The sequence below is a fragment of the Branchiostoma belcheri genome, unplaced genomic scaffold (assembly GCF_001625305.1).
Source record: "Branchiostoma belcheri isolate BF01 breed outbred unplaced genomic scaffold, Haploidv18h27 scaffold177, whole genome shotgun sequence".
Classification (NCBI taxonomy): Eukaryota; Metazoa; Chordata; class Leptocardii; order Amphioxiformes; family Branchiostomatidae; genus Branchiostoma; species Branchiostoma belcheri.
In genome coordinates, this window is record NW_017803235.1 from 370,318 (window position 1) to 387,016 (window position 16,699).

Here is a 16,699-nt window from a genome sequence, read left to right on the forward strand (position 1 = left end):
ACAACGCATTACAAGTGGGAGCCAGGCAGCCAGAAGGCTGGTGGCGGCTGCCACTGGTACATACAACACAACACAGGACAAGTCAATACAATATACAGGACCTAACAACAAGTTACGAATATCAAAATAGCAAAACATATCAATGCATTATACAATATCAAAGACACAACAATCATCAAATTAATAAAGTAATCATGATAATATCTATAATCAAAAGTGGAAGGGAAAGATGGAACGGTTGGAAAGTCAGAAAAGTTAAAAAGTTGTTTAAAAGTTAGTAATCTGATGAGAGGTGGTTCCTGCATTTGGCCTTGAAAATTCTTACTGTGGCGGACCCTGTGACTTCACTGGGTAGATGGTTCCACAGGCGTGCAGTGTACAGGAAGAAACTGTTTTTGTAGGTGTTTGTTCTACTCCGGGGGATGTGCAGGTGGTGGGCATTCCGCAGTCGTAGCTGGGATTGACTATTTGCAACTCTTGTAGTGGGCACAAGTGACTGGAGATGGGGAGGAACGGGACCATTTACCAGCTTATACATTGTGACTAGTCGATGGTAGTCCCTCCTGGTCGTCAGACGATCCCACCCGAGCTTTTGCAGAACCTCTAGGTAAGGTGTGCGGACTGCAGCACCAGTGACAAGGCGCCCTGCGTGGTACTGCACCCGTTCCAGGGTCTTAGATGCGGCAGCAGTAATGTTGGTGAGAAGAATAGAAGCGTATTCCAGCTTAGGGCGTATAAGCATGAAATAAGCTCGTTCCAGGGCTTCTTGGGAGAGTTTGCCACGGAGCTTCCACAGTAGTCACAGTGTTCTCCTGGCCTTGTTGGAGGTGAGTTGAGCATGCTCTGTCCAACGAAGGGTCTGATGCACGGTAACGCCCAGGTGCGTATAAAAGGGAACCTGTTCAACGATCTGTTCCATGATGTAAATGGGGGGTAGGAGAACTTTACTTTGCGGAGACTTAATGCAAATAACCTTGCATTTGTCAGGGTGCAACTGAAGACTCCAATCGCTGAACCAGGTTGACACCATCTCCAGGTCAGCATTTGTTGTGTTGGCTACCTCGAGGGCAGTACGTCCTGATTTCGAGAGTGAAGTATCGTCGGCGAAGCAGTTGATGCTAGAAGTACAAGGAAGGTCATGGATATCGTTCATGAATATCAAAAACAAAAGAGGACCCAATATGCTTCCTTGGGGTACCCCAGCTTGAGTGAAGCCCCAAGTTGAGGCTACGCCGTTGATTACAACTCGTTGCTGGCGACCAGTCAGGTAGTCGGCAAACCACATGTTGAGAGTGCCTTTTACTCCGTAACGTGAAAGTTTTAAACTAGTCCGTCGTGCCAGACTGTGTCGAACGCACGACGTACGTCTAAGAACACAGCGGCTGTGCATGCTGAGTTGGGATCATCCATCGACTTGGCCCAGTCGTCAGCAAGACGTAGGAGCTGCAGGACCGTCCCATCCTCCTTCTTGAATCCAGATTGATTTGGATTCATCAGAGTATTATCCATAAGGTAAGTATAGAGATGGTTATGCACGAGTCGCTCCAGAACCTTGGCGACAGTTGGGAGGAGGGCGATGGGTCTATAGTTAGACGGGTCAGTTCGATCCCCCTTCTTGTATACTGGTGTCACATTGCATTGCTTCCATTCCCCTGGAAGCTTACCCGTGGCAAGAGAGTGGTTGAAGAGCTCACATAAGGATGTGCAGATGACAGGTGCCGCTTCCTTAAGGAGCCGGTTAGATATGCCATCAGGACCTGGGGCCTTGTTGGGAGGCAGTTCTTTCAGGACACCCAGGACTTCCTCTTCTGATACCTGAATTGAAGTTAGTTCTTCGTTGGTGAACATGGGGAGCCTTCGGATGCAATCTGGATGTTCAGCTTTGGTTACTTTGACAAAAATGTTGTTAAGTACTTCAGCTTTGTCTTTATCCTTTCCAACTGTTGCACCGTTGACGGAGAGAGCTGGGATCCCCGACTTGCCCTTCCCGGTTGCTTGTTTGAGAACAGACCAAAAGAGTCTAGAACCATCAGCAGATTTCAACCTTTCACTGATGGCAGAGAAGTATTCTGCCTCAGCTTTCCGTAAGTCTTTGGTTAGACGGTTCTTGGTTTTGGTGTAATTTTTCCAGTTTTCTTCTGTTGGTGAGGACTTGAACTTGTTGTAGAGATCCGTTTTCAGTCTGATAGCCTCGAGTAGTTCGGTGGTAACCCAAGGCTTTCGTGCAGTTCCCACCTTCGTTGTTTTATTAGGTATTGTATTTTTTGCAACGTTTAGGAACTTACCCTTCCAACCATTCCATTTTTCATCGATGGAACCATGCATACAAGAGTTCCAGTTAACTTTACCCTATTCGGCTCTAAATACATCGAAATTTGCTCGGTTATAGCACCATACATGTTTTCTGGTATTCTTAGTTGGGACAGTTATGCTAAGTATACATGTTGCAACAGCGTGATAAGAATTTCCGACGGGTGCTAGAGTAGACATTTGGTGGATACTGGATGGATCAGATAAAATAATCAAGTCCAATGTACTTTGGCGAGTAGGAGTAGATCGGGTTGGGTTGTGTTGGCACTGGTACAGTCCGTACTTCTCAATGATGTCTTCCAGGAGTAAAGCATGGTTGTCAGTTGAAGTGTCCCCCCAGTCTATATGGTGACAGTTGAAATCACCGGTAATGATGATCATTCCTTTCTCATTAACGACTTTGGAGATGCAGTGTTCGTACTGTTCATAGAAAATGTCATGGGTGGCAGGTGGTACATACACACAAGAGAAAAGAACCTTTTTCCCCATAACGTCGATTTCAGCCCATAGGTCTTCCCAAAGGGAGTCAGAAATTTCTAAGTCTGGTCTTCGTCTGCTCGGAAGGATGTCACTAATGAGGATAGCAACTCCTCCACCTGTTTTACCCTGCCTGTCTTTTCTGTACATTGTGGTGTAACCAGGGATATTAATGTCGTTGGGGAGTACGTTGTCATTGAACCATGTTTCGGTAATACCCATTACAGAGATCTTATTAGTGTGCAGAAGTGTTTCTAGTTCGGTGATTTTCTGGTGGCCTGTGGCAGTGTTTGGGTTCAAGCTTCTGACGTTTGTGGTCCCTATGGTAAGCATGATGAGTAATAATACAAGTAGTGCCCTACCGGGAAACATTACTGCTTTCAAAGCCTATTTAAATTGTCAACAAAATTACTGCAGAGCAAAGGTGTTGAAGACTAACGAGTCATTTGCATAACAATCACTAATATGAATTTGCATAACAATCAGTACAATACAGTACAACACTTTCGAATGTACATAACAATCAAGTAAATAAAAGAAGGTATAAGTATTACGCACTGATATAGCACTAGTTAATAAAAGCAATGCATGTTAACACAATATTGGATATTGCATAGGTCAACGACTATAAGCTAGAAAACACTAAATGCACAAGTTGTAGAAGCGGGATTGTAACAATCCGGGTCAACTATAGAAATTGCAATTGGGGGACACAGTATTTCAAGTACAAATTCAATACAAATACAATAAAAAAGGAGCGCTAAAAATCACTCCACCTATGCACAAATAGTAAAATCTAGATCTACAAACACTATAGTAAGTTCAGCATCAGGGATTACTAGTAAAATATTAAAGGATTTGAGGGGTCTGAGGTCTGCGAGGTGAGATGCCCTCCCCAGTTCGGAGTTTAAAACCCTGGGGATGGAAATCTATCAAAATCTACAAATTTTACATAGAAAATCGGAAACTAAAAACATCGAACAATTCTTGGGTGGCTTAGCTTTGCTTTATATACTACAGTAAGCAAAGTTAGTTTGGATAACAAGTGGATTACAGTGGATTTATAAGTGTTTGTTCAAGCAGAAAGAAATATGGATACCTGCCACCTCAGTGACCTCTGACCTCTGATTCTTCATCTGTGTATATTTCTTCATTACTTTTATCATTATTTTTATTTATATATATTGAGTTTATTGACTTCGTTCACAATTCATTAAAATACATGGCAGCTTCATCTGTGTACATTTCTTCAAACGTTCCTACAAGACACATTTACACAGAAGAAATACTGAATATAATAGAATACAACAGTATTGTACAATGAAACTATGGAAGACCAACATTTTCTCCAATACAACACAGTAGAAATATTAAATGGAATGAAGCAGCAATGTGCAATGGTAGTCACATTTCTTTCCATAGAATTGTATGCTTATTTAGACAAGGCACACACTGCCCTTCTTATGGAAATATAATATCATGTTTACTTGTTGATAAAGAGAGGGAACATTTAAACGTAAGTTTTCTTGAAAATTAGCGGAAGGTAGCAAGTTTAGGAATTGTAAAAATCGACTTTGTGCCAATTGAAATATTCATATTTTTTTGGCTTTATTACTTTTATTATTGTTATTACTTTTAACGATGCAGAGCATAAGAGCATGGATAGTTTTATTACTTATCGTATTACGTATTTGTAAAGGCACACAATGTCATTCTAATGGCAAAATCATGTCAAGTTTACTTTTTGTTAAACATGGGGGCAACATGCCGATGTAAATTTTCCTGAATATTACTGGAAAATAACAAGTTTAGGAATGGTCATTTTGCCATACAAGTAGACGCTGTGCAAATGGAATATGCATATTTAAACGCTATTATTACTTTTATTGTTATTGTTACTTTTTACAATACAATGTACAGGCACATTATGTTTTTTCTGATGCCAGAATAAAATCAGGTTTACTTGGTAAAAATTGGCAACACTCGAATTGATTGAAGTTTGAGAGGCAACAACTTTAGCAAGTCTTAAGAAACGGTAGTCTGTCACGGAAGTGAGCGCTGTGCCATAAAAAATGCATAGTTCTATTAATTATTATTAATTATTTAGTCAAGTTTACTTAAAAAATGAGAGACACATCCAGATGTAAATTGTTCTGAATTTTAGTAAAAAATAGCACGTTTGGGAATGGTCATGCTGTCATACAAGTAGACGCTGTGCAAATAGAATATGCATATTTAAATATTTTTATTACCTTTATTGTTATTGCTACTTTTTACGATACAATATACAGGCACGGAGTGATATTCTGATAGCAGAATCAAACCAAGTTCACTTGGTAAAAATTGGGAACACTCGAAATAAAAGTTTGGGAGGCAACAACTTGAACAAGTCTTAAAAAATGCTGGTCTGTCACAGACGTGAACGTTTTACTAACAGGAAGGCAAAGATTTATAAATTATTATTACTTATTTAGTGAAGGCAACGAATGTCCTTCTGATAGGGGAATCATATCAAGTTTACTTGATGAAAAAGGCAACATCCAGATGTAAGTTTTACTGAATAATGAAAAAGGAGTATAGCAAGATTAGTGATGGTTTTTCTGCATGATGATTTTCTATGTTAAAAGGAGACGCCATGCCAATAGAACATTTATATTTTTCATTGTTGTTATTACTTTTATCATTATTTTTATTTATATATATTGAGTTTATTGACTTCGTTCACAATTCATTAAAAAACATGGCAGCTTCATCTGTGTACAAAGATGCTGAATTGCGCATTTTACATGATTAACATGGTAACAAATCTATATCTATATTATGTTAACCATTAGTCAATAGTCATTTCGCATTTTCATATTACGATACAATGTACAAACAATACCCTTCTGATGGCAGAATGAACTCAAGTTTACATGGTAAGGAATAGCACCACTCGAATTGAGTGAAGTTTGGGAGACAACAAGTTTGGAAAGTCCTACGAAACAGATGGAGGTTTCGTCACAAAATTAAATTTTTCTGCCAATAGAACATGAATAGTAGAATAACTTTATTGGATAATTTTATTACTTATTATACTTATTTAGTCAAGACACACAATGACAAATATACAAATAAACCCATCAACAAAATTCACAATTTAAATACTTTCTGGGTGTTGGTAATTTCCGGAATAAAACTGTCACTCAGCTAACCTGGAAATTTCAGATCAAGTAGCTATTGGGGAGACAAGTCTTGAAGGTTGCTGCATTGAAACATGGAAAAACAGACATAAAATGGGTATCATATCTCACATTTACAAAGTTTTGGTGACACAAACTCACCTTCATATTTTAACCCATTTATAGAAATGCACCTTCTACAAGTTTCGGGGAAAAGTTGACGGCGAAACAGAAGCTACAGCTCTGTTTCTAAGAATTCGAGAACTTTGACCTGATATCCAAGGGCGATAACAAGGCGTTAAGAAGGAGGGTGTATGGCAACAGAAAATCCAATAACAAGGCAACTTCATAAAAATGTCCATTTCTTTGCTCAAACATTCACTCAAACCCTACACTCTACAATCTACCAAAAAATTCAACAAAATTCCCACCAAAGAAAGGATTTTAAAGTTATTTTGCTCACTTTAATTATACTTCTTGTGCGTATGCCCTTCAAGGCGCGTCACCCCTTCTATTAGCTCTTTGTGTTGGTCATTTAGGTCTTGGGGATAGAAAATTTGTTTGTATTTTGGAAATTATTTATTTCGGCGATCTTTACCAAGACCTGGATTAAACTAAGAAAAAAAATCAGACATGCAAATACTCTGATTTGAACTAAGCTAAACAAGAGTTCCGAGATCTCATACCTCCATGAAATATGGGCTTGATATGTAAATGTAAATTTCTTCTTCAATTATGCAAATGACATCTGCATTAACATGATATATGCATCCTAATGTATGTTAACTTTTGATTAACTTACAGATTTCCCAAATATGACATTCCCATCATTCACCATTAAGAAATCATAGAATTTTCGCATTAATGATGCAAATTAAACCATCATTTGCATTATTAGTATCTGTTGATGCTCCGCCTGCCATAGGTTACACACATTACATGTATGAAAGTCGTATAATGTAAAACACTGTAATTATAGAAATTCCTCATTAATTATGCAAATAAAGTTCTCATTTGCATACTTTGCATGTAATAATGTACATCTATCTCTCAGCTACCTACACACCAAAAATTATGAAAATATGTTGTTCCTATCTGGACTTCGCCAGAAAGTGCCCTGCAGTTCCAGAACAAGCTGCTAGGGGAACCAAACTTACACTACTTATTCCTGACTGGAAACGCAATCTGTCACCAAAATATCAAGACCATAGCATGTTCAGGACAAAAGATACAAAAACAGGCAGTTCTGCTGCAGTATCAAGGCCATCCACCAGGAGGCCCATATTTCACCTTGACCTTTGTCTTTCTAAGACTTACCAACATACCAAATATCATCATAATCCATAAAGGCGTTATGAAGTTATGCTGAATACAAATAGGTAAAACACAACAACATGTCCAACTATGTCTAGCACACATTATTCTTTGCAATGTACAATATCTATTTACAATTATATATTTACTCGCTGCTGTTGGAACAATTGCAGGGGCGGAATTTTATGGATAGCGTGGCTTAAGGATATGGACAACGTTATATTATTGTATTCTAGTTATAAAACAATGTGTGTTTTTATGGAAAGTAAGATTTTTCCTCCTATGGTAGTGTGTGTACATGTTGAAAAAATGCTGACTTGTTTTGAACCCGATAGAACTGTCTTTTAAAATTGTCTATGTATTGCAAACTGTTCAAATCTTGCTGGAAAACATTACAACAGGTATATGCATAAAAGAATGCAATAACATTCTGCCCAAATAACAATTAAATGAAAGCCTTTTCGCCGATTATCTGTAACACCAAAACTTATTGCATGTTTAGTTAATTTGTCTCGGAGCGAGATGTGTTTATTCTCCCACACTCTGGTCTACCTTATCTCCACGTTTTTATATCGTACTTCGATATTAAGGTTTTATTTCGAACCTGTGTGAATACATTCTGACTTCGCGAGTGCCTTGCATGGTGTAGAGCGCTTTCTTTCTTTAGGGAGCTAACAAGGGACAACATGTCAGCAGGGAGGCAGCAGAACCAGACGGGCCACCCAGGCAGAGGTAATTTTTTTTTATCTTAAAATAAACAGGATTAGCAGGCTACGCCAGAAAAATTTACTCAAGCAACTGGATATGCTTTTAGAAATGGTAAGACGATTCAGGTATCATCCACTTCCTTTCGTGAGTGACACTGGAGACTTGTTAAAAAGAATGTACAACCTTACCGACAACAGGGGGGGGGATTTGGCTGCGCAGATTCCTCTTAAGCGCTTGAAACTTGGCGTTCCAAGCCCCAAAGACAGACAACACTTAGGCTCTTGTTCTAAAACAACAGGAGCATTTGACCAACTTGCATCATCCTTGTCTGACCCTTTGTTTCCTTTCCATCCAAAAAAAAATTGTCTTATTTTTTTTGAAAATATAAATGATAGCTGTATCATATGTTGCAAATATAGATTATATATATTATATGATAGCGTCATTGATCATATTCGAATATCATCAGTACATAGCATTTGCTTCCTAGTCAATTGTAACCAGCTTATTTTCTCTATAAGTTCATAATAACGTTGTATTTCTTTACATTAAACCTCCATATGAAAGTTTTTAGTCTATCTACATTGTGCCTTAGGTTTTAAATTTTGAAAGAAAGATGTTAAAATCTCAATATTGCCGGTCCAAGATGGCGGATAGATTGAACAAGCATGACGTTAATTTACAGGCGCTTGTCGTTGCCAAAAAGGTCATTAAATACTATCAAACATTTTTGTCTTCGTTTAATTTGATTTTAACAAGAAATAGACGACTTTACACAATAAATTATGAAATGATGTAAAAAAAAAACGTCATATTACACCGTAATGACACTTGTTATTTAATGTTACTGGACACTAAAAACCGTCCAACATTTCGCATGAATACAATTTACCTGTGTTATTCATGGCACGCCGGTCTATCAAAATCTCGGCGATATGGCAACAGGCATTTGAGTTATTATTTTATCAAAACATCCGTATGGTTCCAGTGCAGGGTGCTAGGTGGCATATCACTTTAAGACCAAATTACACCAAAAAAGGCCATGAAATACATGAAAATATCGGAAGTGTACATAAAATATAGTCACTTGAAGTTGACAGGGAAATTGAGCTTGTACGGCCTTCTAAAAGTGAATTTTTGGAGACTCTAGCAAGCTTCCCAATTGCCCACTTCGGGCATCTCTATTTGCATCTCCTGTGCTTTTTCCTCAGCTGACATCACTGGATGACGTCAGTTCAGAAAAGAATACAGACATGCAAAACTAAAATGTAGAGGTGCAAATCATCCGCCATTACTGGCTTGTGATGGCTTTTACAAGGTAGGGCAATAGTATTTTAAACGTAACAGGAGAACCGTGCATATTTATTGTAAATGTGTCTGATAGCCAGGTAACACTAGCTATGTCAATTGCAATTAGCTAAGGTCATATTTTGGTGTCATGGGCACTTAAATTCTGATTGCGAGGGCCATCTTTCTAAATTTCTTCACCGAAGCACACACACACACATACACACACACATGTATACTTAGTGTCTACCAAAGATATAGCATTCTTAGTAATGGTTATAATATATTTTTTTTAATTCAAAGTTCCGTACCTCTTTTGGGTGATAAAACCAATCGATTCTATTGACATATGCGCAAGTGACGGGCTACGTGTATATGAATATCTGAAAATGTCATTAGGTTCCGGACCTACGCAACTGCCTCAGACTGACTGGCGAGCACGTGCCGACGCCGCTGCGCGTATTCCCAACCCTATATACAGCTCTAGAGCAGGTAAAATATATTCAGTTAAGACCTAGTATTGTTTTGCTTCTACAGCTATAGGTATGTTCACGTTCTGAACGTTGTGAACTTTTTTCCCCCGATGGGTGCCGGTCCCTGCTATCGTGACCTGTATTGCATTGATCTGTTGTGAAGTATCGGGTTCAAAACGTTAGCCTTTAACATTTTTGTAATTTCTTTAATGAGTTTTAAAGGGGGTTGCAACTTTACGTCTTAGATTTCAGGACAAAATATCTAAATAGCAAGATGTCATGTAATATTAAAACGATGTAGAAAAAAAGGATGTCTTCGACTGTGATTTCTATGTCATATTATAAACACTTTTGTTCAATTCATGGTGTCTTCTATTTACACAATTTTGCGTTTGGTTTGATACTTTTAAAGTATCAGCTGTTAATTAATTTAATCAGAAAATGTCATTGGTATTTATTTAAATATATATTATGTTAATGTTTAAAAGTAGCCACTGAAAAGAAGAAGAAGAAGGGACGCGCCTGCGCGCTGCAAATCTTCTACAATCTTGTCACCGTGATCATCGCTGTTCTATTGTCTTATTTTGTAGGTCAGTTTCCTTTTATCGTCTAATGAATTTGGCTTATCAAATGGATGATTTTGAAATCTTAAAATCACATCATTATTGAACATTAGAGTTGGTGACTTCCACTCTCTATTTTATTGCAAAAACAGTAAGATTCACTGTTTTCGAGAAGGTGGAAACGTTGAAAACGCGTGTACAGGAGTTGGAAGGTAAGTGGTAATATTTATTCCATACATGTTATGCGTGAAATATTTTGTTTTTCCTCATGTTTATTTTTCTTTTCGTCTTCTCCTGCCATCTTGTTGAATGGATTCAATTTTTTTAGTTTAGGGCCAAAAGACCTGACATCTGGTGTGGAGGTATATTAGGCGAATGCCTTTTATCAGTTTTTTTAAATATAGGCTTTAAAGTTGTTTTATTTGGGTTTTTATATGTATTGTGTCGTGTGTTAATTCGGTAAAAACTCAATACAACTTGTTAACAGCAAGACCCAAGGTAGCTATATGCTAGGAAGTTTAGATTGCATTCAGTAATTCGTTCTCACTCACGCCTGTTAGTAAAACATTGTGCACACTAAGCCCACCACTTTGGTGAAAATCTGTATTTTGACTATTTCTATGACATATTAATATTAAAAAAATTAATTCAATAAGTTTGCAAACCCCATGTCAGGTCTTCGATTTCACTTATGAATGTTAAAAAAATCAGATTAAAACTTTGCGACCGCAAAATGTAGACCGCAATGCATAGGTTAAATTCTATTGTCCTTTTTGCGTTTAATGTTGTCTACATATTGATAACAATCATGTAAATGATGAAATTTCATCTTAATTAGGTCGAAAAAGTTAAATATATCATGTTCCATGTAACGTGTCATTTAGGTTTATGTATTTAGTCAATTCATTTTGGACCTCATTTTTGTTTATACGTGGATTTAGAGCTGTGCACCCATTTTTTTTCTCTGGGTGCACCAGTGCACCAACCAATGCACCAAATTTTGTGTAGTTTTTAATTAGTAACGTTTAACACTTACGTGTCACCATTGTTGTACTCCGTGTACCTAAGACGCGCTTTGGACTATAATGGGGGTGATACAGAGCTAGCTGTAAAATCGCATGTATCTCAAGTTTGGTGTGACCAATCAACTTCAAATTTGGAAGTAACTTAGAGAAAATACCAATGGTTCTAAATAATCACTTCTTTCTTCAACAATCTGCATAATTGTTTGATAATTGATATTAATATTAGATTATTGTGAGGCGATAAAATCGGCCTAGATCAAACCATTCTGCTCAGAATTGTAATACTGAACTTTCAGAGAATGTAGAGAGATCCCCACTTTATAGGTCCCAACGCTTCGTTCACACAAGGAGGTTTTAATTCTATCTCTATGGTTCACACAATGCATTAACTCTAGTACAAAAATGTACCTCCTTGATTAGTCCGTAATATAATCTCCTGGAATTCGGTATACACTACGTATTCGGTATACACTACGTATTGGTACTGAAATGGAGAACAAAGATTGTCTGAACATGGCTGAAATCAAGGAGGTTATTACCTCGCACAGTTGAAGTCGGGCTGCATCGCCAATTTATAAGACTCCGTTATATAGACTTGAGATTCTGGTGGATACATGCTGTATTTAGGAAAATGTTTTGTTTTTCATTCTTAGTATCTTTTTAAGCATGTTGCAAGCTATTAAGTCGTCTTACGTAGAAGGACAAGAACACTGAAAATTCAAAAAGGTGTGAAGTTAGCACAAACAAATGCAAAATAGCAGGAGGGGCAGTGGGTGGTAAAGCTACAGCAATTATCACTATACCTATTGCATATTATGATCCTCTACTCGCACCCTGCTCATTTAAATGCCATTATGATATTAAAATGGGGTCTTTGCTGGGGGAAAGAAAGCGCGTCTTAGGTACACAGAGTAGTTCTTTCGAAATGAAGCATAATGAGTTGTTGCTGATTTGCTTATTTTATTTTATATGGTGCACCAAACAAAATTTTTCTGCACCCAATTTTTCAGGTCGGGTGCACTAGTGAACCTATTATTAAAATGAATTTCGAGCGCTGTTATGACATAAACAACACAATTACTCTTTTTTAAAAGAAGGTCAGGCAAAAATGAATGGATCTGCTGGGCCACCAGGTCCTCCTGGTCCACCAGGAGAAATTGGACCAAAAGGGCCAGCTGGCCCTGTGTCTGCTGGTCAAGCAGGCCCCCTGGTCCACCAGGAGAAAGGGGACCAATAGTTCCTGTTGGCACTGTGTCTGCTGGGCCACCAGGCCCTCCTGGTCCACCAGGACCAAAGGGACCAGTAGGTCCAGCTGGCCCTGTGTCTGCTGATCCACCAAGCCCCCCTGGTCCACCAGGACCAAAGGGAGCAATAGTTCCAGCTGGCCCTGTGTCTGCTAGTCAAGCAGGTCCTCCTGGTCCACCAGGACCAAAGGGAGCAATAGTTCCAGCTGGCCCTGTGTCTGCTAGTCAAGCAGGCCCTCCTGGTCCACCAGGAGAAATGGGACCAAAAGGGCCAGCTGGCCCTGTGTCTGCTGGTCAAGCAGGCCTCCCTGGTCCACCAGGAGAAAGGGGACCAATAGGTCCTGTTGGCACTGTGTCTGCTGGGCCACCAGGCCCTCCTGGTCCACCAGGACCAAAGGGACCAATAGGTCCAGCTGACCCTGTGTCTGCTGGGCCACCTGGACCTCCAGGAGAAATGGGACAAGTTGGGCCACCTGGCCTTGTGTCTGCCTGCCATGGGCCATCTGGACCTCCAGGAGAACCAGCTCGTTGTTGTACTGAAGCTGACATTTTTTTTTTTTATTTTACGCCATGCCATAAGTATGAACGAAATGTGTTTTTTTCATGTTTTTTTATTTTATTTTTTCACCTCCTGTCATTTCCAAAGTTCATTAAACGTCAGATGAACCTCATGCAGGGAGGAAGGGTAACCTGAGACTTAATAGCCTTAGACTTTGTTTCTTGTGGGGTGTGTGGTTGTCCCAGGTTTTTGAAATTGCTGTATTGTTTTGCATTGTATTCTAAGCTTCAACATGCCTTTTACATACTTTGTAAGCTTAGCCTGCCATTTTGACCTTATTTGATAAAGGGGATCGGGAGTTAAATTTAAAGGCTCCATATCAGACTTGCATGATTTGGTAATAGTTTACATTAGCAGAAGTTATATTAAGAAATATCCACTTTGGCAAACGCGATTTTTATAATATTTGGTATGTTGTTCAAAAAGCCCAAAGGCAGTTTTCCTTTAGTTGGCTCAAGTTTCTCATGCATGGTCTGTTTTTCTTTCCTCAGATAGCTTTTTCTACTATCGTAGAGTGGAATTCGTTGCCACCAAGCATAGTTGCATCATCACTAGAAAGCTTTAAACAACTCCTTGAGTGATTAAGTGTAACAAGTCGTTTGATGTAAAAAAATGTAGCTGCACCACGTGAGTGCGAATTCGAAGCTGATGTGTTGCGCCGAATGGCGGTTTAACTGGCTATACACTGTCAGATACAGATTTTGATGCTTAAAAATTAGTGGTGGACTTCAGTCTACCAGCAGCTTGTTCTTTAACTAAAGGAATAATTTCTGATGTCTTCAGGGCACTTTCAATACCAACCATGTCTTCCTTAGATGGATATTTACGAATAACCGGTACATTTTTTTTAGTCAGCTGTCCTCTTGGGTATTGGAAATGGCGTGGAACCTGCTACAGTGTCGTCAACGACAAAAAGTCATTCAGCAACGCGACAACGACCTGTCGCAAAGATGGCGGCACCCTCTTCATGCCTAAGGATGCTGAGACCAACGCCATCCTCATCTCCCTGGCGGGCAAGCAAAGCCACTGGATCGGCCTCCATGATCAGCGCGAGGAAGGGCACTTTGAATGGTTGGATGGCTCTGCACTGGGGGCGTTTAACTCGTGGGACCGAGACAGCAATGAGCCAGATAACATACGCAATCAAGACTGTGTTCGTTGGAAAGTTGCCAAATGGCACGACAGAGCCTGCAATGAGTTGAAACGGTTCATCTGCCAAGTTGTTCCAAGTATGTTCTTTACACTTCTGGACTATTTAAAAAGCTTTCATATTTCCAAATTTTTTATTATGTATATGTTAATTTCTTCTAACGTCAAGGTACATTTACCATTGCCAATAAACTTTTGCCTGGCAAAAATGCCAATATATAGATTAAAAAGATATATGCGTTAAAAATAACTGATGTTTTTTTTACATTTTTGGAAATGGACTGGTAACGACAATGTACAGATACGTTTTCCACTACAGCTATCAGAGATGTAAACTTTTTGCCAACAAGTACTGTGGATATCATTCAATTTAAATGGGTGATAGTTGATTGTGATAGCTCTTTATATGTAATATAACCAACTCACACGATGATACGTGCTCACTAAACAGTAACGAACATGTTCCTGTCGGTGGCTTTACATATATTAAGAAAAACATTGTATAGATTAAGTATGACTGTGTTATAAAGTGTTCGGATGCAATGAGCATTATACCGTATGCGTAATACGTCGATGATAAACAATTAAACCTACTTTATCTATTTACTAGCTTCAACTGATCATTGTTTTGTGTTTTCTCCTGCAGAGCAAACCTAGGTGGTGGGCAGAACCCCAGTTTCCACGGCACAAAAGTTCCGTCATTGTCATCAACAAAATTGCAAGCTTTGAAGGAAAAGAAAGATAGCTGAATTATAGGCTTTCCATAACGAAATCCAGAAATATTTACCTGTTTGAAATTTTTATTTGATTATTTCTCAGCTACTTGCCTAAAGATCTTAATAGACTGTACTGAAATTAAGATGCATATGTGATTGTGACACAAAAATTACATTTTACTATTATCTTTTTAGTTTGAGAAAGGTCGTAACTGATGCTTTAAAGGAACTTACTTACTTACTTAGTTCGAGCTCCCGCTCGAACCAATCCTGAGAGTTGTCTCCAAAGCACTTTGTCCTCCATGGCCTTCTTTATCTCCCTGGTGTCCTGTAAGTTGGTGTCTTTGCGCAGATTATCCAGGAATGTTACTCTGGGTCTCCCTCTGCTCCGTTTTCCTTTTAACGGTTCCCACAGAACGAGACTTGATCCCAGGATGTCCGGGTGTCTAATGCAGTGACCGGCGATTTTCATCCTGCGTTCTCGTATTTTGTCTGTGACAGCAGGTAGATCCTGGTACAACTGTTGGTTTGTAAGTTTGAGTTGCCATGGAATGTTTAGGCACATTCGTAACATTCGGGTATAACAGCCGTTCAGCCTTTTTTCGAGTGATTTGGTCAGGGACCACGTTTCGGATCCATATAAGAGAATGGACTCAACTGTGGCAATAAACAGCCTTTGTTTGATTTTACGTGGTAGATTAGACTTCCAAATCTTGCTTAGCTTATGACAGCTTTTCCACGCTAATGCTTTTCTTACCTCAAAATCTGTTTCTGCGTCTTTCATCCAGGATCCAAGGTATTTAAAGTTCTTAACTACTTCGACAGTGTCGCCACTCTTAGTTTTAATAATGACTGGATCTTTCTGATTAAACGCCATAAGTTTTGTTTTGCCGGCGTTTAGCTGGAGCCCGACTTTAGCAGCTTCGTTTTCCATACGGCATAGGAGTTCTTGTGCCTGTGCTATTTTCTCGGCTAAAAGTGCTATGTCATCTGCGAAGTCGAAATCGCTTATGACGACTGGTGGGTGCCGCCTACTTTTTCGTCTTTCTAGCTCAAAGCCCAGTTCATATTCGCGATCTCCGATAGTTTGTCGCATGACATAATCTACGACAATAACAAAGAGATATGGTGCCAAGGTATCTCCTTGTAGGACACCAGCAGTGATATTGAATAACTCAGTTTCACCTTCTGGAGTAATCACTTTTGCCCGAGTATCTTGGTATAGAAGATTGATAGCATTTATTAGTGTGCCAGGAATCCCATAGGCCCTGAGGATTTCCATCATTTTCCCTCGGTGAACACTGTCAAATGCTTTGCGGAAATCCACAAATATGATGATTGCTTCAAGATTGTGGTTGAGCACATCTTCTATCAGCCTCCGAAGGGCAAGAATGTGAGAAGTTGTGGATCGCCCTGGGCGGAAACCATTCTGGTTAGGTCTCAGTATATTTTCAACTGCAGGCTGTATGCGATTTAAAATCATTTTGTTTGCGATCTTTGCTGCAATGTTTGTAAGCATGATGCCCCTGTAGTTGGTATAATCCCGTAAGTCTCCAGATTTAAAGGAAAAGAAGACTTTTAATAAAATTTTGAAAGAAAAATAATGAAAGGAAATGTTTTCAAGATGATGGAATAATTCTTTTTTTAATACAGTAAGATCGGTTACAAGGCTAATTCAATAACATCATTGGTAAAAGTTAAAATGACGGACAA

General features: G+C 39.0%; 1 protein-coding gene across 1 annotated transcript in view; it reads left to right on the forward strand.

Annotated features, from left to right (window-relative positions):
- The window catches only part of LOC109467163 (CD209 antigen-like), a 23,132-nt gene extending 8,205 nt beyond the window's left edge, over nt 1-14,927 (forward strand). The window contains exons 7-8 of the mRNA XM_019765105.1: nt 13,973-14,350; nt 14,917-14,927. Of these exons, the coding sequence (XP_019620664.1) occupies nt 13,973-14,350; nt 14,917-14,927 (389 nt within the window). The remainder of the gene's footprint in view (nt 1-13,972; nt 14,351-14,916) is intronic.
- The last annotated feature ends 1,772 nt before the right edge of the window (nt 14,928-16,699 follow it).